The following is a 25,173-nucleotide window of genomic DNA, read 5'->3' as shown; positions in this document are numbered from 1 at the left end:
CCTAATTTGCTTGTTTTTCGCCTGTACCCCAGTGTCCCAACAGTTGGCCTGGTGCAAAACTGGCAGATGTTTTTTTCTCTGGGACTAGAGGGTAATTTTATGTTGACGTTTCTGTCTGTCCTTGACCAAGAGGAAGTATTCTCACCTAACCTTAACTTCATTTACACAAAGTCAAGCAAAAGTAATAAGCACTGCTAAAGCAAATACAACACTACAAAGAGTGTCCTCGAAATCGAGACTCTTTCAAAGACGTGTAATGTTCTCACTAGAATAATAAGGAATATTATGTGGGTGTTATGTGGAAGAAAAAACAGCTAATTGAGCAGTGGTGCAGGCGCATTTTCGCCTGGATTTCTGCAGAGTACTGGATATTTGACAAAGCAATACAGATCTAGCTTGCTTGTAATTTTGTGAAAGCTTGGTTTGACTTGTACTTCTCATTGTAAGGGTGTGGTTAAATTGGGCTGTGGGTCTCTGAAGACTGGCAAAATGCTGTCTGCTTTTAAATGTTTCAGTACTTTGGAGTAGCATACGCTATGAAACATAACTACTAAACTACATTGGTTTTTTTCAGCAACAAAAAGTCTGGCTTTGATCATGTGATTAAATGCAATTAATTTATAAAGCAAGATAGTTTAAACAAAGGAAGAACTTGCTTTTGAATCATCTACTGCCTATGGCTCGAGCCTGCAAACAACCACAGTGGATCAGGAGCATCAGATGTTGCTGATCTAAGCAGATAGCTATGTGACAGCAAGATTTAGTCATCCCTATAGAGAACTTTTTATGATGTAGCCCTGCCTATTATCCGCTGTTTTGCTTGACTATTTCAGTACGGAATTGCAGCCAGAATTTTAACTTCGTGAGCAGTCACTTATCTTCTCTTGTCAGTTTACACTTCTGTGGTGCAGGTTTTTTTTCTCTCGGCGTGTCAGCCTCGGGCTGGATGCGTGCTGCTGGGAAAATGCTCCTCCTTTCTGTTCATCATGTACTGTCCCGCGGCGGTGGCGAGTCAGTGTCAGAGCTCAGAGGCTGTGGTCAGGTCTGGTGACTGCCGGGTTGGAGCAGGCCACAGCGGCCGTGCCGCGCCGGAGCCTCGCAGGAAGAGGCGCCGGGCGCGTTTGCGTAGCAGCGGCTTCACCCTGCGACTCGGACCCCGCTGCTGGTGCCGCCGGGGCAGGGAGGCAGCCTGTAGCAGAAAATGTTCGGGCCTCTCGGCTCCCCGGGCCAGTCCTGCCTCTGCGGAGAGGAGCTGGAGCCAGTCCTCGCCTCCCTCTCCCACCCAGCAGAACTGCGGCTGCCCGTCGCCCGTTCCGAGGCAGCCAGACCTCACCTCATCCCACGGTTGTCTCCTGAATTTCAGTATGTGCTGGAGGAGCACGCCCCCAGCCTTAGTGAAGCCCTTGGCGTTTGGGACTTTCTCCTGTGTCTGTGTAGAGACCGTGTAGCTTTTCTTGTAGAACTGCATCACAGGCTTCCCAGACTCTTGCAAGCAGAAGGCTTCTGAAGGAGATCTTTTAAGTTTCCCAGATAGGGCGCATATCAAATAGTTTAACTTCTCCCAAATCATCGGGAGAATGTGCATCAGCGTTTCTAATTATTCCCAACAGGTGCCTCCTAATCTTAGCACTGTAGGCTGTTAACCCTTCCTCAAACAATGAGATCCCCAGTGTTGGGACAGAATCAAGACTAAGGCACACGGCTTTTTATTGTTTAAGGATGAATGCAAAGTACTGTTTTAAATCACCCATACCTGAATATGTATCCACAGACTAAAGACCTGGGCTGGTCAGAGAAGACCCTGATAGTCTACAGCTGCTTGAACAGCAAATGTTTGGGAGTTTTTCTTTGTGTTTCTTCTTTGCCTGGCTGTGAACAGAAAGGAGTCAAGTTGACTGTCATCGCTTCACCAGGTGATCACCAGGCAGGATCTGACACCTGAACAACTTCAGTCTCAATGCCCGAATCTGGGCCTAGCCCAAGAAATGGCTGGTTTAAATAATTTGGCAATAAGGTGTTAACTGATCGTGTGGGAAGGTGCCCTAACAATACTGCCTGTTGTTTGTTTTGGTATTTCTAATGCGTAATCGATTTGTAAACGTTGAATGTTAACAGAGGCTTGGAGAGCGTTGGCCCCTTACTGTGGCAGGACATGCCTGGTCGCAGGGACCTGGGTCCGTACGGAGGAGTCGCGGGCAGACAGAGCTGGAGGCTGTGCGGAGGAGCGTAGCCCCTTTCCCGCGGGAGCTGGTGTGCCAGCTGCTCTGAGGGAGGCTTCTCTGAGCAGTGCTTTTTGCCTTTGTATTCCTCTTGCCGAGAGGCAACGTTTTACTTTTGTTCTTACGAGATTTTATCATGTTCACTTTAGGCGTGTTTTCCACTTACGAAGATAACTTTAAACGTGCTCTCCAAAGGACTGGCAATGCCCTTCTCCCACCCCTGCCATGATACCATATGCAGATTTTGTATGTGAACTCTCTGCTTTATCATCCAAATTTTTAATGAAAACACTAAATAGACTAAAGCCCAGGGCTGACCCCCATGGTACCTCTTTTCAGATATCTGTCTTGTTTGACAGTCAACCGTTGATAACTGGGCTCTCAGTGCAGTATTTTGTGTACCTGTTCATGCACCCATACCTTATGGTAATTACAGCAAGACAGTATTTCCCTTGTTTGCTTCTAGGAAGGTTGCATGGAATAGGGTTACGGGTCTTAAGAAGGTTAAGATACAGCCCACTCCCTGCTCTCCTCTTCTTCACTGATCCAATTACCCTCTTAAAGGAATTAGAATGGTATGCCACCGTGTCTTCTTGAAAAACTCATGTTGGCTGTTTTTTAGCGCTGTGTTACTTTTTAGGTGCTCGTACATTTGTTTTGTGTCCTGTCTCCCTACCCTGTCAACGTCCTAGTGTCCTTTCTCGTTGAGTTGAGGCTGACTGACGTGTCCCCCAGCGTTCTTCCGTTCACTACAGGAGCAGGGGGATAGGGCAAGTAAGCAGCAGCGCTAAAAGCGCTGGCAGAGGCAGAGGATTTGGTTCTCCCTTTCCCAACCATCCCTTTGATTTGCTTTGTGACTTATTCCCTGCTCCTTTATTACCTCTTCTTTAAGAGAAGACGTTTACTACACAGCCATAGCGTGAGTTTTAATTAACCCACATCTGATTAAAGCAAAACAAACTTAATAGAGAGAGTTCTGTGATTCATTGGTGTGCTTTATGTAGGTAAAACGAGGGGAGGTTTATCCTAGAGACCTTTCTTCCCTAGTTGCTCAACTTCTGCCACTGCCACTTATCCATCGCCTGCCTCAGTCCTACCTCTGTTTTCAGAGTTGTGCAGATTATCAAGGAATGTGGCTTGTATGAAGTCTTACTTTCAAGTCTTGCTCCTTCGGAGGAGATGCCCTTGTCTGCACCATGGGCTAGGTATGTCACTGTAGACATCCAGCAAGAACTGGACACTTGCTCATCCTGGCATGAGCTGTCTTAAAGTAGATGGGTATCAGTCATGCCAGTCTATGACTATGCAAGATATTAGGAAAATCCACAACAAAGCAAATGCAGTGTGGTCGGGCATCCTGCACGTACATGCCGTGGTGTTCCGAAGCAGCCTCCTGCTTTCAGCCTCCCAGGCAACGTTACTAGTGCAGGACTGCGCCGTTTTGTCATGGTTCCCAGGCTCACTCAGTCTCTTACTGAGCCCTTCTTTTACTGATGAGCGGTTGGGCTGTTGCAGATGACGAACAGGGCTCGTGTGTAAATCCAGGGCCTGGAAACTGACGGGTAATCTCAGTGCGGCAGCAACAGCTGGTAACAGGTAAACTGACAGCCTGGAAAAGGGAAGAGCGCGCCTGCAGTTTCAGGCAGGGAGGGTTGGAAAGAGGCTGCGTAAGGACACTTGCGATGACTAATATGTTGTCCTTTCTAGATGCAGACTTGTGTGGTTTGCAGCAAAACAAAATAGCATGTCAGCACAGGATACAGATGTGTTTCCACAAGTCACAACGAAACTAGCTGGCTGGCCTTTACAATTCATTTATCAAAGCATTTCCAGTTCCCATTTTGAGGCTAGAGGCTAATTATAACTGTCATTTCAGGAAATCTACATGGCGCTCAGCTCAAATGGTATTCAATTAAAAAAAAAAAAAATAAAAATCTGAAGAGTGTCTGTTTTGGTTTTGGAGTATTAAGCATCCTGGGAGGATGTTAGAAAACAGTTCGCCTATGCTGAAGTAAACAGGAATTTTTGTTGCCGATTTGGATCTGAGAAATATACAGAGATGTTAATGCAAAGGATCAGTCCTCAATTCACAACTTAGATGCCGATTTGCCTGGGAGACCCTCCTATGCTTTTTGTGGCCATTAGAAGTTAAACAGCGAAAGCTGCTGCTGGCGGGGAATTGTTTCGTGGGATCGTATCCAGAAACACGTTTCTCTGAAAGGGGCCAGTAACGGCAGTTTGGAAGGAAAGGGTAAATAGTTGGATGCTCTGATCCCAAACATGCTTATAGGTGTCTTTTGACACTGAATATTGGTCTAAGACCCAGATCACAAGAAATGCTGTCCTTCCAGGCTTTAATAATAATATAAATATTTATATAGGTTTTATATTAATTAGGATACATGGGGGTGTTTTGTTGACCATTAAAAAAAAAAAAACAGTCCAGTCCTTATCAATCTTGCTATGTTGTTGGCCTCATCAGCTTGCCAGAATTTGCCGCTTTTTAATTTGAGGGCAGAACTCTGTGGTTCTTATGTCTGTGCCAAGAATTCATAAGGGAGAAAAAAAAAATGTTGTGTGTTGTTTGGGGTTTTGTTTGGTTTGGTGGGAGTTTTTTTGGTGTGTTTGTTGTTGTTGTTTTTTAAAACTGTCATATCTTAGTCATTTCCTCATTTTCTGGCTAGATCTGTGCAAACCTGCTGCATTAAAATGACAGTTTCTCTCAGTCTACCCTTACCGAGCCGAGGCAGTTAGTATCTCCTTGGAATCACAGCTATATGTCCTTTATTTCACTTGTCTCCTATTAGCTGTACTATAGTCACTGAATAGCACTGAAGGATGCTTTACTAAATATCCCGTCCTATTTTTATTTACCTGATGGCGTTAAAAGCACAGAAACCATTAGGAACAGCCTTCAGCAATAAGTACTGGGACCCTGCGCGGAGCTTTGAGCGCAGCCATGTGAGCTATCTGCTCTCCTCCTCTGTGCTGCTTCAGATCAATTTAAGTTCCCGGAGAAACTGTGGAATGCGATCGAGTAAATTTCAAAGCAATTTCCAGGCGCACTGCTTTTGGAGCCTGTGACGAATTGCGAATATGAAAGGACGCCTCCTCGCCATCTTGCGCAGCCATGAAAATCCGTGCGATTCATCTGTACGGGAAGCTGTGGGAGTGGCACTAACTTACTAAGGGCTGAGAGCAGAAGACTTAAGGCTTCCACTTCTCGCCTACAGAAAACAAGCCTGGCCCCAACCAAGGACTGGGGCTCTGCGGAGGAATTTTCCCTCCCGGTAGCATCCAGTTCCTGTAGCCTCTGGGGCGGGACTGCTTCTGCAGCTCCCTCCATACTCATGCTGCAGGCAGCAGCTGAACCAGCTCCAGCCTGGAGCCTACAGCAATCAGTCACAGAAGCGTACTGAGTTTTCCCATCTCCCATCCCAGGCTCGTTGCTCCATCATTATCAGACCAAGGGTTCTGAGGATCCATGCTGAATTCTTCTACAATTCTTTTACAGCCTCCTGTGACCAAATGTGATGGTGACCCTGCTTTACTGAGATGAAGGCTGACACTAAATATTCATGTGCAGAACTTCCAGTGGAAGCCTGTGGGAGTTAAAATTTTATGAGGATAGAGTTCTCTCACTTTACGTAATGTTTGGCAGCACCAACTGCTTTGATTTTGACTTAAACAAGACCAGGCGGTTGGAATGTAAATTGCAGAGGTGTTCCACTTACAAGCAAAGCAGTTGGTATTTCTGCTATTTAAAAAACTGGACAGGAAGTAGAAATAAATACAGTAAGCTGAATTGTCAAAAAAAAAAAATCATCATCGGTGAATCTAGGAAGGAACTGCATGTACCCTCTAGAAATTTAGCTAGCTAACATACCCATGCATGAGATTTGTGCGTTTTTCTTGGTGGAAAACTATTTCTGCCCCATGAGCCCTGAGGATGGCTTTGATGGCAGGGAGAGGCAGTTTCTGTCACTGTGCAGAAGGGTGATGCTTCTCCTTTTCTGACTGGGTTTGGTAGTGCTGTCAGCAGTGATTGCGTGGCTCCGCCAAGTACAATAGATAAGGTTTGGCCATTTGAAATGTTGCCACTTGTTTTGTATAACTGGTGGCTCTGGTCCGGTGAGAAGCTGGATCCACCGTCCACGCTGCGTGACAGGCCATCGAGAACGCGTGTCAGACTGGTTGTGCCTTCACTGGTGGCCACAGGGAAATCTAGAAAATCAGAGGGCAAATGCTGCTCCTCAAGTTCACTCCTTCTCCCTTCCAGTAGCTTTTGCAGTCTCCATTGTGAGGGAGAGCCCAGATGCATTTAAAGCATCCAGGAATGAAGGCTTTGCCACATCCATCAGGGTCTCAGGAGGGGAAAATAGCAAGAGAAGCTACAGAAGCCCCAGCAGAATTGGGATAGGGGAGATGGGAGCTCCCAACAGAGTTGGACGTTTGGGAATTGCATGCCAGACAAACACAGAACAAATGCTACATATGAAGCAAAGGCACCATAAGAGGAGGAGTGTGTGAAGGGCGTGTTTGCGTGGGAGAGAGAGGTATGAAGACCCAAAAGGAAAAATGGCTGAACACAAGGATAAAATAAATGAAAGCATAAAGCAAAAGCAAGAAAACAGAATTAGGTAATGCTTGTTTGGGGGTGTATGTGTAAATTCCAAGCCTTAGAAACAGTCTGCAATTTTTTTTAAAAAAGGAGGGGAGGGGAGGGAGAAAAGAAAGAGACCACGGTCTAAGAAAAACACACAAGAAGAGGCAAAGAACTTGGAAAGGGCGTGAGGTTTAATTAAACTTCAATGAGTCACCACTAGTAGCAGAAATGTCCACTGCCAGCTTGTATAAATGTGTGATCTAGCAGTGACGCAGTCTCTCCTCTTTCTGCTTTTGGTCCCCGTGCTCCCCTAGTCCACCTGCCTACTCTGGGCTCCGGTCCTGCCCCACCGTCAGGGCGCTGGTGCAGCGGCCAGGCTGAAGGGTCCCCAGTTTCTTTTGTGCTTGTCGGAGTTCACTGTGGTACAAATAATTGATGGAAGCTAATTATTAATGTAAGCTATGTTGCTATAGGGACACTGAGCGGGAGAGGAACTTAGCTGAAAAAGTAGAGGTTTGCAGAGAAAATGTTTAGCAAAGAGCTTTCTCTGTTGATGTGGTCCATACTTTGAAAATGGAGAATGACTGTTAAAGGAAAACTTGAGTAGAACAAGAATAAAAAAAAACAAAGTTAGTGGTTACTGTGCCACGTGCACACTATTGCCAAACAAAGAACTTCAGACTTGATGACAAAGCTGTATATAAGCTTGCATGATGAAATCCGAAGCTGGACAAACACAGCTTGGTTTTCATTTATAGTTTAAAGCCCATAATCTGTCCAAGTTCATAAAGATCTTGACAAAGTTGAGCCAAGTTTTAGGAGACCGTGGTTGAGTTATAGTTTCTGATGGAAACTATGCAAGAAGGATGGGCTTTCATTCCAAAGCAGACAAAAGTTATGGTTTTGACTGTGTTTTGCTTTAAGTTTGGGAGTTAAAGGCTAAGCTCAAAGTAAAATAAAACTCGGAGACTTCTGGCCAACAAAAGAAAAAGTTAACTGGAGCCACAACTTGCTTTTATTTTTTTGACTTTTTTTTTTTTGTGACAGTCTGTAGTCCGTGGGTTTTTTTTTTTTTTTATTTACTGCATTGCCATAAATGAAAATGAAATACAGATTCTGCTCTGCCTTTTGTTTTCTTGTTAACAAACATCTGGAAACTCAGCTTGTATAATAAATAGGCCTTAGCAAGTAGGTTTTGCTCTCCAGTGTTTCTCTTGGGAATGGTTATATTAATATTGGCTCTGCTCTAGAGGGGGAAGTCAGCTGGACTTGTATTTTCCCGTTGCAGATGTTGTCCTGGAGAAGGCCATGCATAAGTGCATTCTGAAGCCGTTGAAGGGCCACATTGAAGCGATGTTGAAGGAGTTTCATACTGCGGATGGTTCTTGGAAACAGCTAAAGGAAAACCTGCAGTTGGTGCGGCAGAGGAATCCTCAGGAACTGGGCGTGTTTGTTCCAACACCAGACTTTGTGGACGTTGAAAAGATTAAAGTCAAGTTCATGACCATGCAGAAAATGTATTCACCTGAAAAGAAAGTCATGCTGCTGCTGAGAGTTTGCAAATTGATTTACACTGTTATGGAGAATAACTCAGGTATGGTGCTTCTCGTGGTTCAAGTTCACTGGTACTCCAAACCTGGGGTTGTCTTTTGGTGGAGGAGATCAGACCGCCTGATTCTGCAGATACGTCTCCTTCTCCTGGAGCTCTTGCAGTAACTCCTTGCCCTTGTGAGAGGGATTCTTCCTCTCCACTTCTTTCCTCATATCTCTGACGCATCTGGCAGCACAGCTTACAAATTCAGTGTGAAGCAGAGCTGGGAAGCACCTTAAAAAAAAAAAAAAAAAAAAACAGCTTTGCTTAACTGTAGGCTTTTGAAGTTGGCTGTCAGAAAGGCTGTCCTGTGAGCCTTGAATTTGACACTAGTTCTAAATGACTATTTTTCTGGAAATTGTAATAGGGGTAACACCCCGTATTTAGCTATAGTAATTCAATAGCATGTATGCAATATGACAACTGCAAGGCCCCTGTGTTAATGGGTGGAGGAAAGCAGCCTCTGATCCAGTATTTTTGGCTTGCTGTGCCTCAGTGTTCTCATTTGAACACTTTCTTTCATGTTTTTGGAACAGAAATAACATCTATTTCTGCACTGTAGCAAGAGTCCAAAAGCGATCTTGAAACGTAGATAATGAAATGGAACTACAGACCAGCAAGACCTGCCGAGTAGTCAGTGGCACAATTAAAATGCTGTGCTAGATGGTGCGAATTCATAGGTGCAGCTCTGTTTGCCTGATGTCTTATCATACACTGCTGTGGTAGGTCACAAGCTAAGGGGAAGCAATGCTGGTGGTAGCAGGAGGTTTTTTTTCCCTAAGCAAGTATAAGCTGCTGCAGGTGGTTGGCAGTTTTCTTTCTTAAGTGAGCCTTGATTGTGCAGCTGGGTCCAGTGCTGATCAAAACGCCTACTTTCTTTTAAGATTTGAGATGAATGGTGAAAGTTCACGGCTGTTAAAGACCCCCAGGCACTTGTGTGAGATTTAGGTCCGAGCTTCTGCCCAGCTTATTATTTCTGTGCAAAATCCTGCATTTTAAAATGGATATAGGAATCTTGGCCTGAAGTGCTGTAAACTCTTTTCTCCATGCTGTGTTACCACATTGAGTAAGGTATTTCCAACATGCAGAAGAAAAATATTGAGAGGCTGCTGCCGGTTAACTGTTGCACTGAGGGGCTTGGGCTAAGATGTGGCAAATGCTCCTTGGGTTGTCTTGTTTTGCCATGTGAAGTTCGTTTTTAAAAAAAAAAAAAAAGGCAGCTGTTTGAGTATCTGCTTTGTCGTGTACTCACAGCCAGATAATAGTGTAATACCTGGAGGGCATGCCTTAGCTGGTGTAACTTTAGATATCAGCCCTTCGGTCATCCGGAGTTTCACTCAAGTTTAAGTTGGCTTCTGCTCTTGGTGGGTTTAAGTGACCGTCACACCAGTTCTGCAATGAACATGGTTTGGCCAGACCCAGAGATTTGGCCACGTAGTATTTTCTAAACAGAAAGTTTAAACGCCATAAAAGTGATGGGAGCACAGACAGACCTAGGTAGAGCATAGTCTCTGTGTGTTACCTGCATGCTGCCATTGCCAATGATGCTTCACCGGCTAGTTGGGAATGGTGTGAGGCTTTGCTTACTGGTGTTTTTAACTATGCTCTGTCAAGGAACTGAGCTGAGTTTTCATATCAAATCTAATAGGCTTTTATATTCAGGCTTTTCTGCTGGGATTCAGACTCAGAAACTGGTATTTGTGGCTGGATCCTTCCAGAAAGTGGATGTCATCCCTGCATGTATAGAGAAAATGTCTGTTCGTCATCTCCTAGCCAGTGACAGAAGTGCAGGTGGAGGTCAGGCCAGACTGGCATGGCAGCCTTTTGTGAGTTGACCAGTTGAGCTGATGCCAAGGTGAGCCCAGTCTTTAAATTCCCTCGTATGCCTCAAGGTGTGCATCATCAGATTTGTGCTTGTTGGAAGTACAGGATGAAGCTGGTGTTGGTCTCCCATCCAGCGAGTGTCAGATGAGGTTCTCTTTGCTGCACGTTGGTAACAGGAGGCTCTAGAGTAATAAAAGCGTACTGGTCGGTGAAGGCAGCAAAATAATGCTTTCCTTTCCAACACTGAAACTGGTAAAAGGGTGTGGTTTGTCTGTCACTCTCTGTGTTCCCTTCAATCCAGGGAGGCTGTACGGAGCTGATGACTTCTTGCCTGTGTTGACATACGTACTAGCCCAGTGTGATATGCTGGAGCTGGATACTGAAATTGAATATATGATGGAATTGCTGGATCCATCTTTGCTGCACGGAGAAGGTAATCTCTTTATTTATTTTTACTAGAATTGAGTGAAGGACTAGGGAAGGGAGATTCTTCCTCACAGCGCAGTTTCTGTTAACCTTATTTGAGTAGAAATCCTTTCAAAGGGAGTCCTAAAATCAGTGATGTCTGTAGTGTAACAAGAGAATCTTCTAACTATTTCCGCCTTAAAATAAGAGAAAGCTGGTTAGCTTGCAGAGTGCTGGCCTGAGCGACCTGGGAATCCACCAGTGTATACTACCTTATGAGGCAATGCATTGCTTTCAACCAAGAAGGGGGAGGCATCATGACTTAGCACACAAACACATACGCTGTGCAGGTGCCAAATGTGTTTATCCTTCTGTGCCTGAAAATAACCTGCGAGTGTTTATAGGGCCACAGCATTCAGTTAAATTGTGAGACACGTAATGGGACTTGGGTTAGGTGCTTTATAAAAACTTCAGGGGGAATTACCTGCTGGGGAAGTGCTTTTGAGAATACTGCCACCCTTGATGATCTTTGCTTCTTCCCAATATTGGCTTCTCACAAAGTATTTTTATGAGCCCAAGGAATATGTTTCCTAAGGCACTCTTGAATGACAGCTGAAGTCCGCCAGAGGCAAGGAAATCTCCCTCCTTTCTGTTTTCACGGTGGTGTTTTTAACAAAGAGGTATTCTGCAAGCCCTTGGTAGGCCCCAGAATCTGCCAGTTTATGAGGAAGTTTAAAGGTTCTCGTGACCAAGCTCAGCTGTGAGTTTAAGTATACGTGTGTGTTTCCCATTCCTGCTATCTCTTTGCTTGCCGAAATTGCTGTTATCCTCTTACGTGCCAGTATGCCTGAGAGAACCGCGCCAGGATTCCTCCAGTTTGGCACCAGTCTCTTCCCTGCTTTGTGTATAGAGCATCCTCTAGTGCATTGTTCAGGAATCTTAGCATGGAAAATACTTGAGAAATGAAGCTGGAGATCATTAACATGCTTGAAAGGCAGCAACATTTACTGGACTATTAATTCATGTTGTTGTTAATGCAGCAAAAGAAGTCCGTCCGTTGGCTAGCCCTGTCTTTGGCACCAGCTGAACTATACTGCGCAGGAAAGATTGTTTAGTGCTTTGGGGTTGCGCAGGTCAAATGTAATGTATTGTCCAATTTGTCTCATGGGTCTTGCACGTGTCTTATGTATTAAACTTGTTGCAAAGCTAAAGGCCAAGAGGATGCTATCAGTAATACAGAAAATACTACTGTGAGCGTAGAATGAGTCTCTGACTCCATGAATAGACTGTGCTGCCTCGTAATTGGACCCTCCCACTCAAATAGTTTACTTTAAAAAAAAAAAAAAAAAAAAAAAAAAGAGAGTGAGAGAAAGAAATGACAGCATGTCTTTTGTTTCTCCTGGTTGTTGAGGACTGTTAGCTCCTGTTGAGACTCCTTTTCCTTTGTGACTTGCAGCTTCTTTTGTACATTGGCAACTCTGTCTTGGCTTTAATTTGTTCTCCACTCATGTAATAAAGGTGAAGCATGGAAGACTGCACACATCACCTCCTGAACTAGTTGGACATTGTGGGGAATGCTAAGAAGGTGACAAACACAGTCTTCCTTTTAAAAACAAAAGCAAACTCTTTGGGGTGCTTCCAGGGTACAAATCACACAGTCATTGCTTTATTGCCACTAAGGGTGGTTGCTTTTAAGTTCCTGAACAGTGGTAGCGTGTCTTTTCCTTTGTTTAAACAGCTATGTTTATTTCGTTCACCCTTGAAGGTCGGGAAGAAAACAAATCACTGTTCAGAAATCGTTTAGAAGAAAACTCATGTTCCAACTTCGTAAAAACACTCAGGAGTAAAGGAGTGCCGCCAGTCATTTAAGTAACCAGCTATCCCCAGCACTAGTGGACCCGGAGTTAGATACTATTGCACCACTTGATAATATGGAGCGCATGCAACCACTGCGTGTCTCACAGCAGCTGAGAACACACCATCCAGTATTTTGCAAGCCAGCGAGCTGTTTTTCTTTATGTATAAATATTTTGGCAATAGAGTTCAGGGACTTCCATATGCGTGTGTGTCTGTGTGTGTATATACACACATAAAAATTGTGTTTGTGTTTCTGACTGTGACCAGTCGGAACTAGCGCAGTGTTTGTGAGCAGTCTGAGAAGTTCTTCCCTTGCTGTCCTGCACAGGAGGCTATTACTTGACAAGCGCTTATGGAGCACTTTCACTGATCAAGAACTTCCAGGAAGAGCAAGCTGCCCGACTGCTAAGCTCAGAAGCCAGAGATACTCTCCGGCAATGGCACAAGAGGAGGACGACTAACAGGACGATACCTTCAGTTGATGATTTTCAGGTAGAGCTTAGGGCTGAAGAAAAAAACAGGGGATGATTGTTTTGTTGGAAATCCCTACTTGAGAGGTATGATTCATAACGATTCCCTTGGGGCCACAAGGTAAGTGGAGAGAAGCAGTGCTGAGAATATGGCTGGCAAATTTGCCTCTATTTCGAAGTCTTTGCACGTTATAATAGAGTTTGATTATGATGATTTAAAGAAAACACTAAGCAATGGAGCCTTCCCGCCCTCCCTTCTATTTAAGTCATGCAGAGCGAGGACAAACTGAATCATATCTTAGGTTCAGCTTCTTTGTATGCTTTACTGTTAAAAAAGGCAAATCCAGATTTCCAGCGGTATAAATCGGCACGACTCCCCAGTAGCTAATGGTGGCATACAGCAGGTAATGGAGAGGAGAGGTGGGAGAAAAGCTTGCCTACAGTTTTAAAGCATAAGCAAGGAGTAGAGTTCTATACTATGGATGTCTTCATGTTTGTTTGTGTTTTTTCCCTCCCCTCCATTTCTTACTGCCCTTTCAGGGTAGGGCAGTAACTTCAACTGAAGAATAACAAAACAGTTGGGATTACTTCGTCTTTCAAAACCAGGCCTTCGTGTCTTTCATATAGCATGCTGTTGATTGTTCAGATGCATCAGTTTGTGGACTGAAGCAAGGAGGATGTTGGAATCGAGAAGGAAAGGATTTACTCCTTTGTGTTCACTCGTTTACAGTTCATACCACAGCACAGAGTTGCCAGAGAGGCTAATGACAACCATCGATTAGTTATGTAGTTAAGAGCTTGAGAAATGAAGGTGCGGGGTCATCAGGAGATAATGAAGCCTTTCAGTTGCGGCTCCTTCTGCTTTATCAGTGTCCGTGCAAAGGACTACAGCACAACACTGAACAGGAAGGAGCTGGGAAAAGAAGCAGTCTTCCACAATTTGCCTCTCTTAGGAGGAGGAGGAGAACTGATGCACAAAGCTAGTCCATTTTACTGGGATCCATTTTATATTCTGCTTACCTGTAGTTAGGGATCAGATTCAAGTAGCTTCAGTCTTTGTTCTTTCTAGCAAAACACTACGCTGTCCATAGGAAAATTCATCACCTTGTATTTCTGCTGGATGACTAAATGACAGAAGATTCTTTCAGCAGGATCTTGTATTTCGTTTCCCCTTCTCTTCCTCAGCAAATGAACTTCAGCCAAGCTAATTGTAGAGCTGGATGCCATGCTGGATACAGGGGGGATGGGGGAAGACCTGGCACCGACTGGGTCCAGTGCTTCTCCTTCTGTTGTCTCTTTCTAAAGAGAGCCTCGAATCAGTAAGATCACACCACTTCCAGGCTACGCTTGGCACAAATTCAAGCATTTTGCTGCCTGCTCAGAATGCCAAGTTTTCCATCTCCTTTCTCCACGTCCTGCAGTCCTGAAGTGAAGCACCTTCCCTACAACCAACGTGTAACACAGCTTTAGCTCAACTCATCTTTCCCACATTGAACCAGGATGTGACCGCTGCATTTCTGTGATGCAGTCTCACAGCCTTATCAGCTTTTGGGCCCTGAAGGCCTTCATCCTCCCTCCCTCAAAAGGATGGAAAAGCAAAAAATCCCGTATTTTGATGATGATTACATACAACTGTCTGATACTGCATAAATAATTTTGATAGTATATGAGTTACAGGCATTTGTACAAACTTCAGCGTTTCCTTGAAGGAATCCTGTCCGTCTAAAAGGACGTGCATTTAAAAACAGGACTTCTGTGTGTTAACTGCATTAGAAATCAAAACTGTAGTGTGTCTTGCCTTATCTAGAGCTTTTTTTTTTTTTAATGATTTCTTCACGCTGGGTAACAAAAATAGATTAGTTCTATTCAGTCAGGTTCAGTCTCAGTGGTTTAAATGCTGTTGCAAAGCTTCAGTGTTTAGTCTGCAAGCTATCAAAAAATACATTATTAAAGACAAGAGTGTTCCTTGGAACTTAAGTCATATGAACATTCTTCTCAGTCTTAGCTTTTAACAGCTTGTTTTTATGAAATGTAAATTTTTACCATTGTGATTTAGCTTGCTTAGTTTATTCAGCATACAAACCTAGGTACAGCTCAGTCAATAAACAGGTCTTTCTTGCTGTCATTTTTTCCCACCTCCTTTAATTTTACTGCTTTTTACTCTTTAATTGCAGCTAATTTCTTTTTTAAAAAAGCACCGTGGCAGCAGGCTGCTTTGTTCATGTGTCCGAGAGTTTTTTTTGTTCCCCCCGCCCAGGTTGTTGCTTTTTCTTTTACTTTTTAAATGCTTTTTGAAAGGTAGAACTGGATTTCTTCTTTGTAGGGCATATTTAGAATTTATCCGTGTTTATCAGAGTTGTGGGCATGTGTCAATTGCAACAGAGAAAAAAGACGCAGCTTTTGCCTCGAGATCATACGGATTTACTCTAGTGTTGCAGAGTAAATTTTCTTTCTGCATCCCTCTAAGCCTTATTTAAAAAAAGAAAATGCTGTCGCACGAAACTTGGTTACGTCAGGCTCAGACACCAAATTGCCACTGGTGAACGCGATGAAAATGTCCTGCGTGAGGATGGATTACCTTTTGCATGCTGCAGCGTGAGAGTGCAAACAGTTTATCGTGCAGTAGCTTGTGGATCAACACCCTTGTGTGCCGCTGGCAGAGGCTGTTTTTTTCCTTCTGACTAACGTCTTGCGTGAAGCTTCTGCTCTCTGGTATTGACCCAGCAGTGGCAGCATCGTCTCTCGGGCCTGCTGCCTCAGACTTTCATTTTGCTTCACAGCATTTTGTTTCCTAGCAAGGCCAAACATCAAGTCGCATTGAAACCACTGGTGTTTTCCATGTGGCTTTAAGGCTGTATCTGTTCACTCTTAATTGCAGGGCTAGAATGTAAGCCAAGGAAAGGAGGACGCCGGCTTACGAATCTCTGTTATGCCCACCCCAAGCTTGCCCCAGTTTTACCACGAACATTGCAATTCACAAGGCGGCCATAATGTACGGGAATCACCGATGTGTTTCACAACTAGAACAGGGAGAGGCTTGCTGTTTGTTGCTGACTCTTCAGTTTTCAGAGGATAAGTTTTGTGTTTTTGAGTTTCTGATGTCTGTTTTCTCATTCTACAGAACTACCTTCGTGTTGCATTCCAGGAAGTTAACAGTGGATGTACAGGAAAGACCTTACTAGTGAGACCATATATCACTACGGAAGATGTATGTCAGCTTTGTGCTGAAAAGTTTAAAGTGGACAATCCAGAAGAATATAGCCTGTTTCTTTTTGTTGACGACACCTGGCAGCAACTGACAGAGGATACCTACCCTCAGAAAATTAAGGCAGAGTTGCACAGCCGTCCGCAACCCCAGGTCTTTCACTTTGTCTACAAGCGCATTAACAGTGATCCATATGGTGCCATTTTTCAAAACAACGATGACTCGGCTTCTTAAAACCAGCAACTCATCATTTAATTTCTCTTCCTTGTTAACTGTTGAAAACATCTTTGTTGGCTGCCCTCCTTAGGAGCTAAAACAGGTCTTAAAACCATAAAGCCTAATAAAACATGCGCAGACACTTCTAGCATAGCTTACAAAAACCCACGTAAACCATGCATATGGCCAGTTATGCGGAATATTCCACCAGCGTGTTTGAGTAAACAGTCCATGAGGCTGAATTTCTTGTACCACAGACTCTTTTGAAGCATATTATACTGTGGCCCTTTGGGGGTCTTTTGCTGTAGTGTGCAAAAATCTATTTTCTTACACTGATCCTTTAGCCAAATGTCATTCTGATTTAAATAGATGTACGCCAGAGAAGTATTTCAGTAAACCGGCTGGTATGAGCTGAGTTTCACCAGCATGATTTTGACAAGACTGTCCGATGCAGGGCATCAGTTAACTCATAATTACCTGGATGATTGCATCCTTTCCTAATTTTTTTTAATTGCAGAAAATCACCATGTTTTTATATATATATATATATATAATAGAAATTTTATAGCAGTTGCAGGTAAACTGTCAGGGTTGGTTTTTTAAATATTTTTTTAACTATAAAGTATTCTATAATTATGCATGCAATTTTAACATTTAATATACAAGAATAAATCTCTTGCTGGTTTTAGAGTATTGCATTAAAAGTCTCTGGTTTCTCTTCTTTTCCTGTTACAGGGGAGTTTTTATGAAACTTGTGTTATCTGTAAGAAGATTGTAACATTGGCACTGGCGACTTCAGTGCCTTTATCTGAACTTGATGTACTGTTACCTGGATTATTGTTTATATGCATTGTTTTAGACAGAACCAGGGGGTTGGAAGAGGAAATTGAAAGAAAAGGATGTAGAGGAGGGGCAGAGAAAGAATGCAGAGAACCTAATTTAGGATTAAAAGGTGTTAGTCTGCTGGTTCAGGCTCCTTGCAGAAAATAAGCAGAGGGGGGTGGTAAGGAACTTTGATGTAAGCAGTATTGTAGATTTGCAGAGGGGTCTGACAGCACCTCTCCCAGATACCATTTGTGTTAGCAGAGGATTAAATATATCAGTAAGGTGAAGGAGAACACTAACTGTTTTGTATAGTCTGTCACCAACATCAAAATGTGTCTTGGACTGAAGAATGTGTTGTAGCATTTCATGGTTCTAAGTTACGCAGTAGGCGAGATGTGAAAGTCAGTCCTACGTATGCAGAGAGAAAATGGTATTACGTGTGTGTGTGTCCTATAGGTTTGTCCAAGATAGCCGATGCCATGGGTGACGCTCTGGACCCTACTTAAGTCAATTAGGGCTACTCTCTAGAGGGACGTGGGGCTCTCCCAAGTCTAGTGTGAGCAGTGTAACGTAAGGCAGAGGATTACAAAAATGTCATGAGCAGCATGTGTATTGTTCAGACAGAGATCTGTAGCATTTTTGTCAGTTTGCCATGTATCTGAACCCCTGGCACATGTTTGTATTTCATTTTGTAAATGGTGAGTTTTGCACATAATAATACATTGTAATACTGAACTATAATTTGGGATGTTGTGTGCTGTGGTTTTTTGGGGGGGGGGGTTGTTTTAAGAAATGGTTCACACTTGAATGTTTTGTGTATTGGTAGACTGATGCTGCTGCTTTTCATACTGCTCGGCCCACTTTAAACTCTTTGCAAAGGAAGGATGCAATAACATTATTATCTAGTTAACGTGCTTGACCTGAACGGTCAGTAGAAGAAGCGGGCAGGTATCTTGACTGCTGAACTGTTTCTTGTGATGTTAAGACTGACGTTCAGTGCTAAAAAAAATTCCACTATTTTCATATGATGGCGGCTCTGCTCGGGGAGGGAAGGACTGGGGCAGAGAGACAAAGTATTAAGAAACTCAGAATTTCAGGCGTGAAATGAAGAAAAACAAAGAGTGCAAAAAGGGAAACGCGTGCCCAAACCACCTCAAGATGATTCCGCTGCCTGTTCTTGTGCAATTGTTTCTCTTGAAAATTAGAACATTTTATTCACTGTGCTGTGCAAAACACTTCTCACTTCTCATAGTGCCAGGAAACAGATGATACAAAAACTTGGGAAGGAATTTGGACTTGTAAAAATCAGCTATTCTGTCGTCTTCAATGTGAGGTGTTGGATGTTACGAAATACTGAAAAGCAAGAAAAAGCTTATAGTTGAGGTGGTCTCTATTTATTACTCCCTTTTTTTGAAATAGAGAAGTAACGGGAAAGGCTAAAGGAAATAAAGCTGAAGGTAATAAATCCCTAAATTGTACTAATAAAAGAGGCTTAACAGAAAAGTTAACGCTACGTTCAGGGATTCTTTGAATTCGCAAAAAGTACATACTGCAAAATCCTAAAATGCCACCTGCAGCAGCTTAAATCAAATCTAACTTCTTGTCATCTCCCCGTGTCGTTTTTCTTATTTTTCACGTGAAAGGCTGTCATCCTTCCTTGCAGTCTCAGCCTTCCAGGCAAGTCTTACATTCAGTGGATCATTCTTTCTCTGCTGGAGTTGCAGTGTTATCCCAAAATCAGGGTTCTTCACCTGGTCTGCAAAGAGCCGAATAACACACGGTCGAGATACTTGTGCCTTCCACGGCTGCGCAGAGATGGGTGCTAGGTGGTAGCTCCACGAAGCTGGCACGCCTTGGCTGCACACGGTTAATTAACACTGAGACATGCCGAGCAAGAGTTACCAGTGCTGTCACCGTTACGCTTCAGTCACTCGTTCCCGTTGGTTCTGGCGATGCTTCGTCCCCGCTTGAAGTTAGCGTCCTCCCTTTTTACGGCGCATGGTGCGTGAGGAAGGGGCTCTGCTGGTAGGGGCCTTCCCTTACCCGAGGGTGGGTTTTTTACTATGCTCGCTAGGAGAGTTTACTCATAGTTCAAGTGATTCTCCTTGGTCTTACCAGCGGTTTTGTTCCCTTTGCGCTTATCTTGATATTTTCTAGTCTGGGGGGCTTATGTTGCCATCCTCTTCCTTCTCCCAGGGCCGTGTCTTGTTAACTATGTACAATGGTATCCCTTGTTTTGTTTCTCGCAGCATCGCAAACCGGGTGAGGATTCAGTACCGGGGTGGGGGGAGGCCATTTCTGTAATTCCAGAAAACTGAGGAGTGCACAAAGCCTGCTGTGTGTAAATGGGCAGACAGATTAGCCTGAAATTAAAAAAAAAAAAAAAAAGTTACTGTGCTGCTCTCATAGCGCTTGCCAGGGTTGCAGAGATGCGGGCGGGGGGTAAGGGAAAGTGACCCAAATCAAGCTGCTGAAGCAGAGAGGCGGCTCTCTTTTTCGTAAAACACTGTTTGTTAGAGAGTCTGCGTGCGACCGCCCCTCCTGGACGGGAAGACGAAGCCAAGGGACCCCAGGTCTCAGCCTCTGCTGCCGGCGGTAGCTCTCGGGGGCTGCGCGTCCCGGGGCTGGCCGCGGGGCTGCCGCTGGCCGCTGCGCAGCCGCCCCCTGCCCGCCGCGGCCGGCGCCGAGCGCCTCCTGCCACCGCGGCCCCGCCGGCCCGGCCCCGCCGCAGCCGGGCGCAGCCTTCCCAGCCGCCCGCTGCTCTCGGCGGCCGCAGCCCCTCCGCGGCCGGGGCCCGCGGCGCTCCCCCGCCGCCTCTCCGTGGCGGAAGGGGCCCGCGGGCGGCGGGAGCGCCTCCGGCGCGGCGGTGCCAGGGCCCGCAGCAGCCGCCGCCGCAGCAGCGAGGACGCCTCGGGCGGGCGCCTGTGCCGCCTCTTCCGCTTCAACGGCGCGGCAGCGGCGGCCGCTGCCTCTTCACCCCCTCTTCCCCTCCCCGCCCCCGAGCCCCTGCTCGCTCTCCGCCGCGCCCGGCCCGTGGGCGCACGCCAGCGGCTCCCCCTCCCTCAGGCGCCCCCTCGGGCCCGGGCCCGCGGTGAGCGCGGCTCTCCCGCCGCAGCAGCCCGGACCCGCTGACGGAGGCCGTACCTTCCCGCTGCCGCCGGCCGGGAGGAGGCGCGGGGCCTGGGGCGGGCAGCGGCAGCCGCGGCGGGGCAGGGTGCTCCTCACCCCGGCGCCCGGGCGGGGGCTGCCCGCCCGCCGGCGGCTCCCGGCCCCCTGGCGCCCGCCGCGCCGTGGCCGGGGCGCCCGGCGGGCAGCTGATGGGCTCCGTGCACCGCTGTCGCCGTCCCGCGGCCCGGCGTCCCGGGGGGTCACAGCGCAGGAGCTTTTCTTGCTCCTCGCGTCTTCCAGACACCCAGCAGGGAAGAGGAACGTTACGCGTCATGGTCCCGGTCCCCTAACGGCTACGGGCGCCAGGCCGGGCCGGTGGCGGTCGTTCTCGGTTCGATGTCCTGGCGTCTCCGTAACCCTGGAGCCGAGTCCCTGCGCTCGGCTCTGCTCTCGCACGCTGTCAGCCACCGCGACGGGGAAACGCTGGGCTGGGGTTTTGCGTTGTCCTGGACGGGGGAGCTCTGGGCCTGGGTGGCAGTTGCTTATTTGCTGCGGAATATTCGCGTTTTTTCAGAAATCGTTCGCAACAGGACTGCTGGTTTGCTAATTCCTTTGCGGGGGGGAGGGCAGAATAACGGTCTTTGCAGGGACCTGGGAAATAAAGTATTTAACACAGTAAAGCTTAAAGCCTTTGCTGTACAGAAGGTTTCTGCGTACCTGTACGTCAGTCGCTTATGAGCGGTGGCTGATGTTTATAAAAGTACCGTGTGGAAACGTGGATGTTCATTAGTGAGCTGACACTGGTTTGGTCCTATGTAGAAAGGAGAAGAACTACAAAGCAGCTCCCCAGACCAACATCCCTTTTGTTTTTTTTCTTAAACATACCGTGTTTACAGGGCCTTAGCTTTCTATTGCCGGACCGGCAAAGCTTCCCAAGCTCTATTCCCCCGTAGTCACCAAAAGTCTCCAGTAGTTGCCAGGACGGTGAGTTACTTCTGGGCTCCTAGCCCTCCATTCCTTCATTATTTTAGTCAGATCCTGAATTCCGCTCACAAGACTTGCTGAAGATTTGCATTTGGAAGTCGCGTCTCAAACAGCGAATTTGCAAAAAAAGCTTCTTTTTTTACACTAGTCAAGAAACTGGTGTAATACTTGAACAAAATTACATTTTTTAGGGGTTGCTGAATCACTGAGTGATAACGTAGACGTCCCTGTTTGAGCCTTTACCACAATCGTTGTAACGTTTGTTTATACGCTTCTGGGTTCTTCTGTAAAGACGTATAGCTGTGGGTGGTGCTGCTGCTCCGACGCTCTGTGTGTTCACAGCAAAGGGTAAAGCGGACGGCCCTGTGGCTAGGGAAGAATGGCATGGACATGATACTGCTCTCCGTTGCACCAGAACCGTTTCAGCGGCTGCTAAATCGATGGAACTACTGGAAGAGATTTCAGAAAAGTGAGCACTATATTTATCTTTAGATTTATCTTTTAAAGTAATCTTTCTACAGACACCTGCCTGTGGCTTAGATATTTGATTTGCATGAAACAAACCCAGAATTTTCCTTTAAGTAGTGTTCTGATTCGCTGAAATTCCCCATAGTTAGAGAACAAGAATTAAAAACGTTGCTTGGTGGTTTAAGACTGCAGGATTTCTATGAAAGCTAACTTGCCAGAATGAGTAGGAAGCATCCTGAATTCCAACAGAGAGACACTGTATAAAAGGTCCTTTTCTTGACAGTAAGAGAGCTTCACGAAACATCAGCGCTGTTGCCTGTAGGGCCTCCAACATGGCTGTTCAGTAATCGTGGGCTCTGTGCGATTCCTGCAGGCACAATCTTCAACAAATTTTGTACGGCAGACGGTATCTTGGCGTACTTTCTATCTCATGCTTAGTTGCCTGTACCTGCTGAAAATTGAATTTAGCGCCAAATGAACCCACAGGGAAACGTCCTCAACTCATGCTGGTAGGGCGACCGCATTGTAGTTGGTAAAATTGGAAAATAGTAAGATGTTTCGAAAAATTTGCCTTGGGAGGAGAAGGGTTGCCTCCTGTTAGGCAACTGACTTTTGTGATTGGTTCCACCACTCCCCCCCACCATGCGCTTTGAAGGAGGCAGTCCCTAAGCCAGTGCAATCTAAAATGTGGATTATTTTTTTCTAAATCATTTCTTACGAATATGAGGCCTGCGTGGGTGTTCAGCTTGTCCTGTTCTTTCTGTTCGTAATTCTGAACCCATTGGCTGGTGTAAAAGAATGGTCACGTGGCAAAGATGGAAGGAGATCTGAGCCCATGCTGGATCTGCCCCTTGGTAAAGGAGCGCATGTTACTACAGCGCGAAAGACGTTTGATGAGCGTCCCACATCATCAGACCTGCTCGTGGTCCGATTACAAGTCCTGGGTTATTATTTAGAAATACGTTTACCTGCTATTCCTTACTGGGGTTTTTTGTTTTTTATTTTTTCAAAGAAAGGGTGGATTTTCGTCAGTCTCTTCGTGAGAGCATCAGATCAGGTGGCGGCAAGTATGTATGAGCAACTCAGCTACAGCGTGTACCGGCCAGTACTGGAGTACTGCCCTGCTAGCAGTGGAGAGCCAGATGAAGGCGCTTATGGTAAGTACTTGTTCTGCTTCAAGTTGAAGGGAAAGATTCTCTTGTTGAGGGTTCCTGGGTTTGTTTGTATGTTGTTGTTCGTTTTGGTCTTTAATGAAACAAGTTCAGATAGCTGTTGATGAATGGGATTTTGTATACTCCTTTAGATAGCTTTTCCTACTGAAGATTATAGCAGTTACAAATCTTAAGCTTGCAGTTTACAGGTTTTGTAGCATCTGTGGTAAAATAAACTACGAAACAAGAATAAATTGGTAAGTACAAAGACGCTTATCCTGTAGGTAAGATGAAAATAAAAATGCGGTTTCTTACCTAATTTTTTTTTCCAAGGAATGCTCACAACCAGTAGCTGGGCTTTTGGCTAATGTTACTGGGGGAAGGAATGACAGTGCTTTCCTCATTTCTTCCCCTAACAGGAACTTGGAACTTTGTTTTCTTAGCCGTCTGACTACAAATTGTCTGACTACAAAGTGTCAATGGTCAACAGTGGCAGAGAACTGGGTGGCATTTTTAATTTAAAAGGAAAGGAACATGGAAATTCAAGTATGTTAATTCTGTTAACAAAACTGAAGTACCAGCTGCTTCCTTTTTCTAGACCTTTCCTTTAAGTATCCTCCCCAAAGGGTTACATGGCCATGCTGTATATCTTTTCTGTTCTTGCACTATTCGTTTGATATGCTCCCGAGCTCCCGAGGTGCACGGCCCCTCTGGCAGAATCGTCCCTTCTGTTTTCACCATTGGCTGGGTGTGACAAACCCCTTCCTTTTTTGCCTCCTCCTTTCCCAGCGTCACCTTCTGCGTCCCGGGAAGAAAATCCCGCGTGGGTGATTCCGCTCGGCGCTCAGGTAATCGCGTGTCTGGGGCTGCGGGAGCGGGGAGAAACCCTTGCCGGGTCGAGGACGCTCCAGGGGCGCCACATCAAAGCCAGAGGAAAGGCAAAGCCGCTGCCCGTGCAGAAAAGCCGATGACAAATTGCAGCTGAGAGAGCGCGCCGCGTTCCTGCAGTGCTCCCTTGGCAGTTTCGGCTGTTTGCCTTCCGGGCAAAAGAACAGACTTTCCTCTAGGAGAAATGAAGAGCTGCCTGTTCCCTTCTTTAGGGTCCGGTGTTTCTCTTCTGTGTGTTGATACTAATTTTATGGGCAAGTTGGAAACAGCCTTTTGTTTTTATATGCATAACTACATTTTTATTAATATGTGCTGTCAGTAGAGTTCATTTTTGAGCACCTAGGTGCCAGTAGAAATGTAATGAATGGAAACTGATGTTTAAACTTGATTTTTTATTTGATTTTTTTTCATGAGAGTGTTGATGGCACGGTGTCCTGTGGCTCAATCCGTTCTGTTCTGTGGAGCCTTCAATCTAGAACTTCCATTTAAAATTTTTTTTGTTCCAAAAAAGGACTAGTCATTCATAGGATTCAGGTGTAGACTTGGAAAGTCTCTTGAGTACATGATCAGAATTAAAGCCAAACTTCACTTAATGTTGCTGTTCTTTGTCTTCACTTTCATTAATTTCCCCACGGCTCCACCATGTAAATGTCTATGCTACAGAAGGTTTCTGAAATGCAAAGAAACCCTGTTTATGGAAAGGATTTAAAAACTCGACCTCCCCCTCGAATCTCTCTTGCAGGTATAAAAGCACTTTCCAAAGCTGTCCCTTCCCCCTTTTCCCATCCCGCTTTGGGGCCAGTTTCCCCCAAACGGGGACTTTCCCCTGCGCGGCCACACAATTTGGAGGGGGGGAGCAACACAGTTTGGGGCTCCCAGGAAAGCCGAATCCACCTGGATTTGTGCAGCTTGGAAAGCAAGCACCCCCACCCCCCACCCCCGCTACATTTTAACGCAGAAACCCAAAAATGACCCATTGTTATGATGTGGAAAAGCGCCGGAAAACCCCAGAACTGAATATTTTGGAAAAGCAGAAACCCCCAAGTTTTGTATGATGTAAAAGAAAAAAAACAAAACAAAACAGAACAACAACAACAAAAAAACCCAACCCCCCAAAAAAACCCAAACGCAAAACCCACACCAATTTGGGCCAAATTTGGGGTGAACCGCTGGCAGTTTGAGGGGCATTGCTGGGGATTATCTGGCGTGGATTCCTTCTCCGGAGCGGACTATCCGTTGCGGCTTATCCCAGGTGAGTTATCTGCTGTGGATTATGCCGGGCGGACCCCCTGGTGCAGGTCATCCCCACCCGTGTCCCCCCGTGCACCTTTCTACCCACACACAGCCGCTGTCCGT

At 45.6% G+C, this 25,173-nt stretch overlaps 1 protein-coding gene across 7 annotated transcripts in view; it reads left to right on the top strand.

Moving 5' to 3' along the window:
* The window catches only part of RIN2 (Ras and Rab interactor 2), an 84,791-nt gene extending 66,832 nt beyond the window's left edge, over positions 1 to 17,959 (top strand). For 6 of the 7 annotated variants that reach the window (XM_087777221.1, XM_087777227.1, XM_087777223.1 and 3 more), the window contains 4 exons: positions 8,114 to 8,419; positions 10,542 to 10,673; positions 12,831 to 12,994; positions 16,094 to 17,959. In XM_087777221.1, coding sequence (XP_087633347.1) covers positions 8,114 to 8,419; positions 10,542 to 10,673; positions 12,831 to 12,994; positions 16,094 to 16,411 — 920 coding nt within the window. In that variant the 3' untranslated portion in view covers positions 16,412 to 17,959. The remainder of the gene's footprint in view (positions 1 to 8,113; positions 8,420 to 10,541; positions 10,674 to 12,830; positions 12,995 to 16,093) is intronic. The other variant, XM_087777225.1, reaches the window with a different exon arrangement.
* The last annotated feature ends 7,214 nt before the right edge of the window (positions 17,960 to 25,173 follow it).

This window comes from Nipponia nippon, unplaced genomic scaffold (genome assembly GCF_047370975.1).
Source record: "Nipponia nippon isolate SJK-2023a ecotype South Korea unplaced genomic scaffold, ASM4737097v1 scaffold_4, whole genome shotgun sequence".
In the NCBI taxonomy this organism is placed as follows: Eukaryota; Metazoa; Chordata; class Aves; order Pelecaniformes; family Threskiornithidae; genus Nipponia; species Nipponia nippon.
Note: the sequence above shows the minus strand (reverse complement) of the source record. Positions and strands in the feature narration are given on the sequence as shown.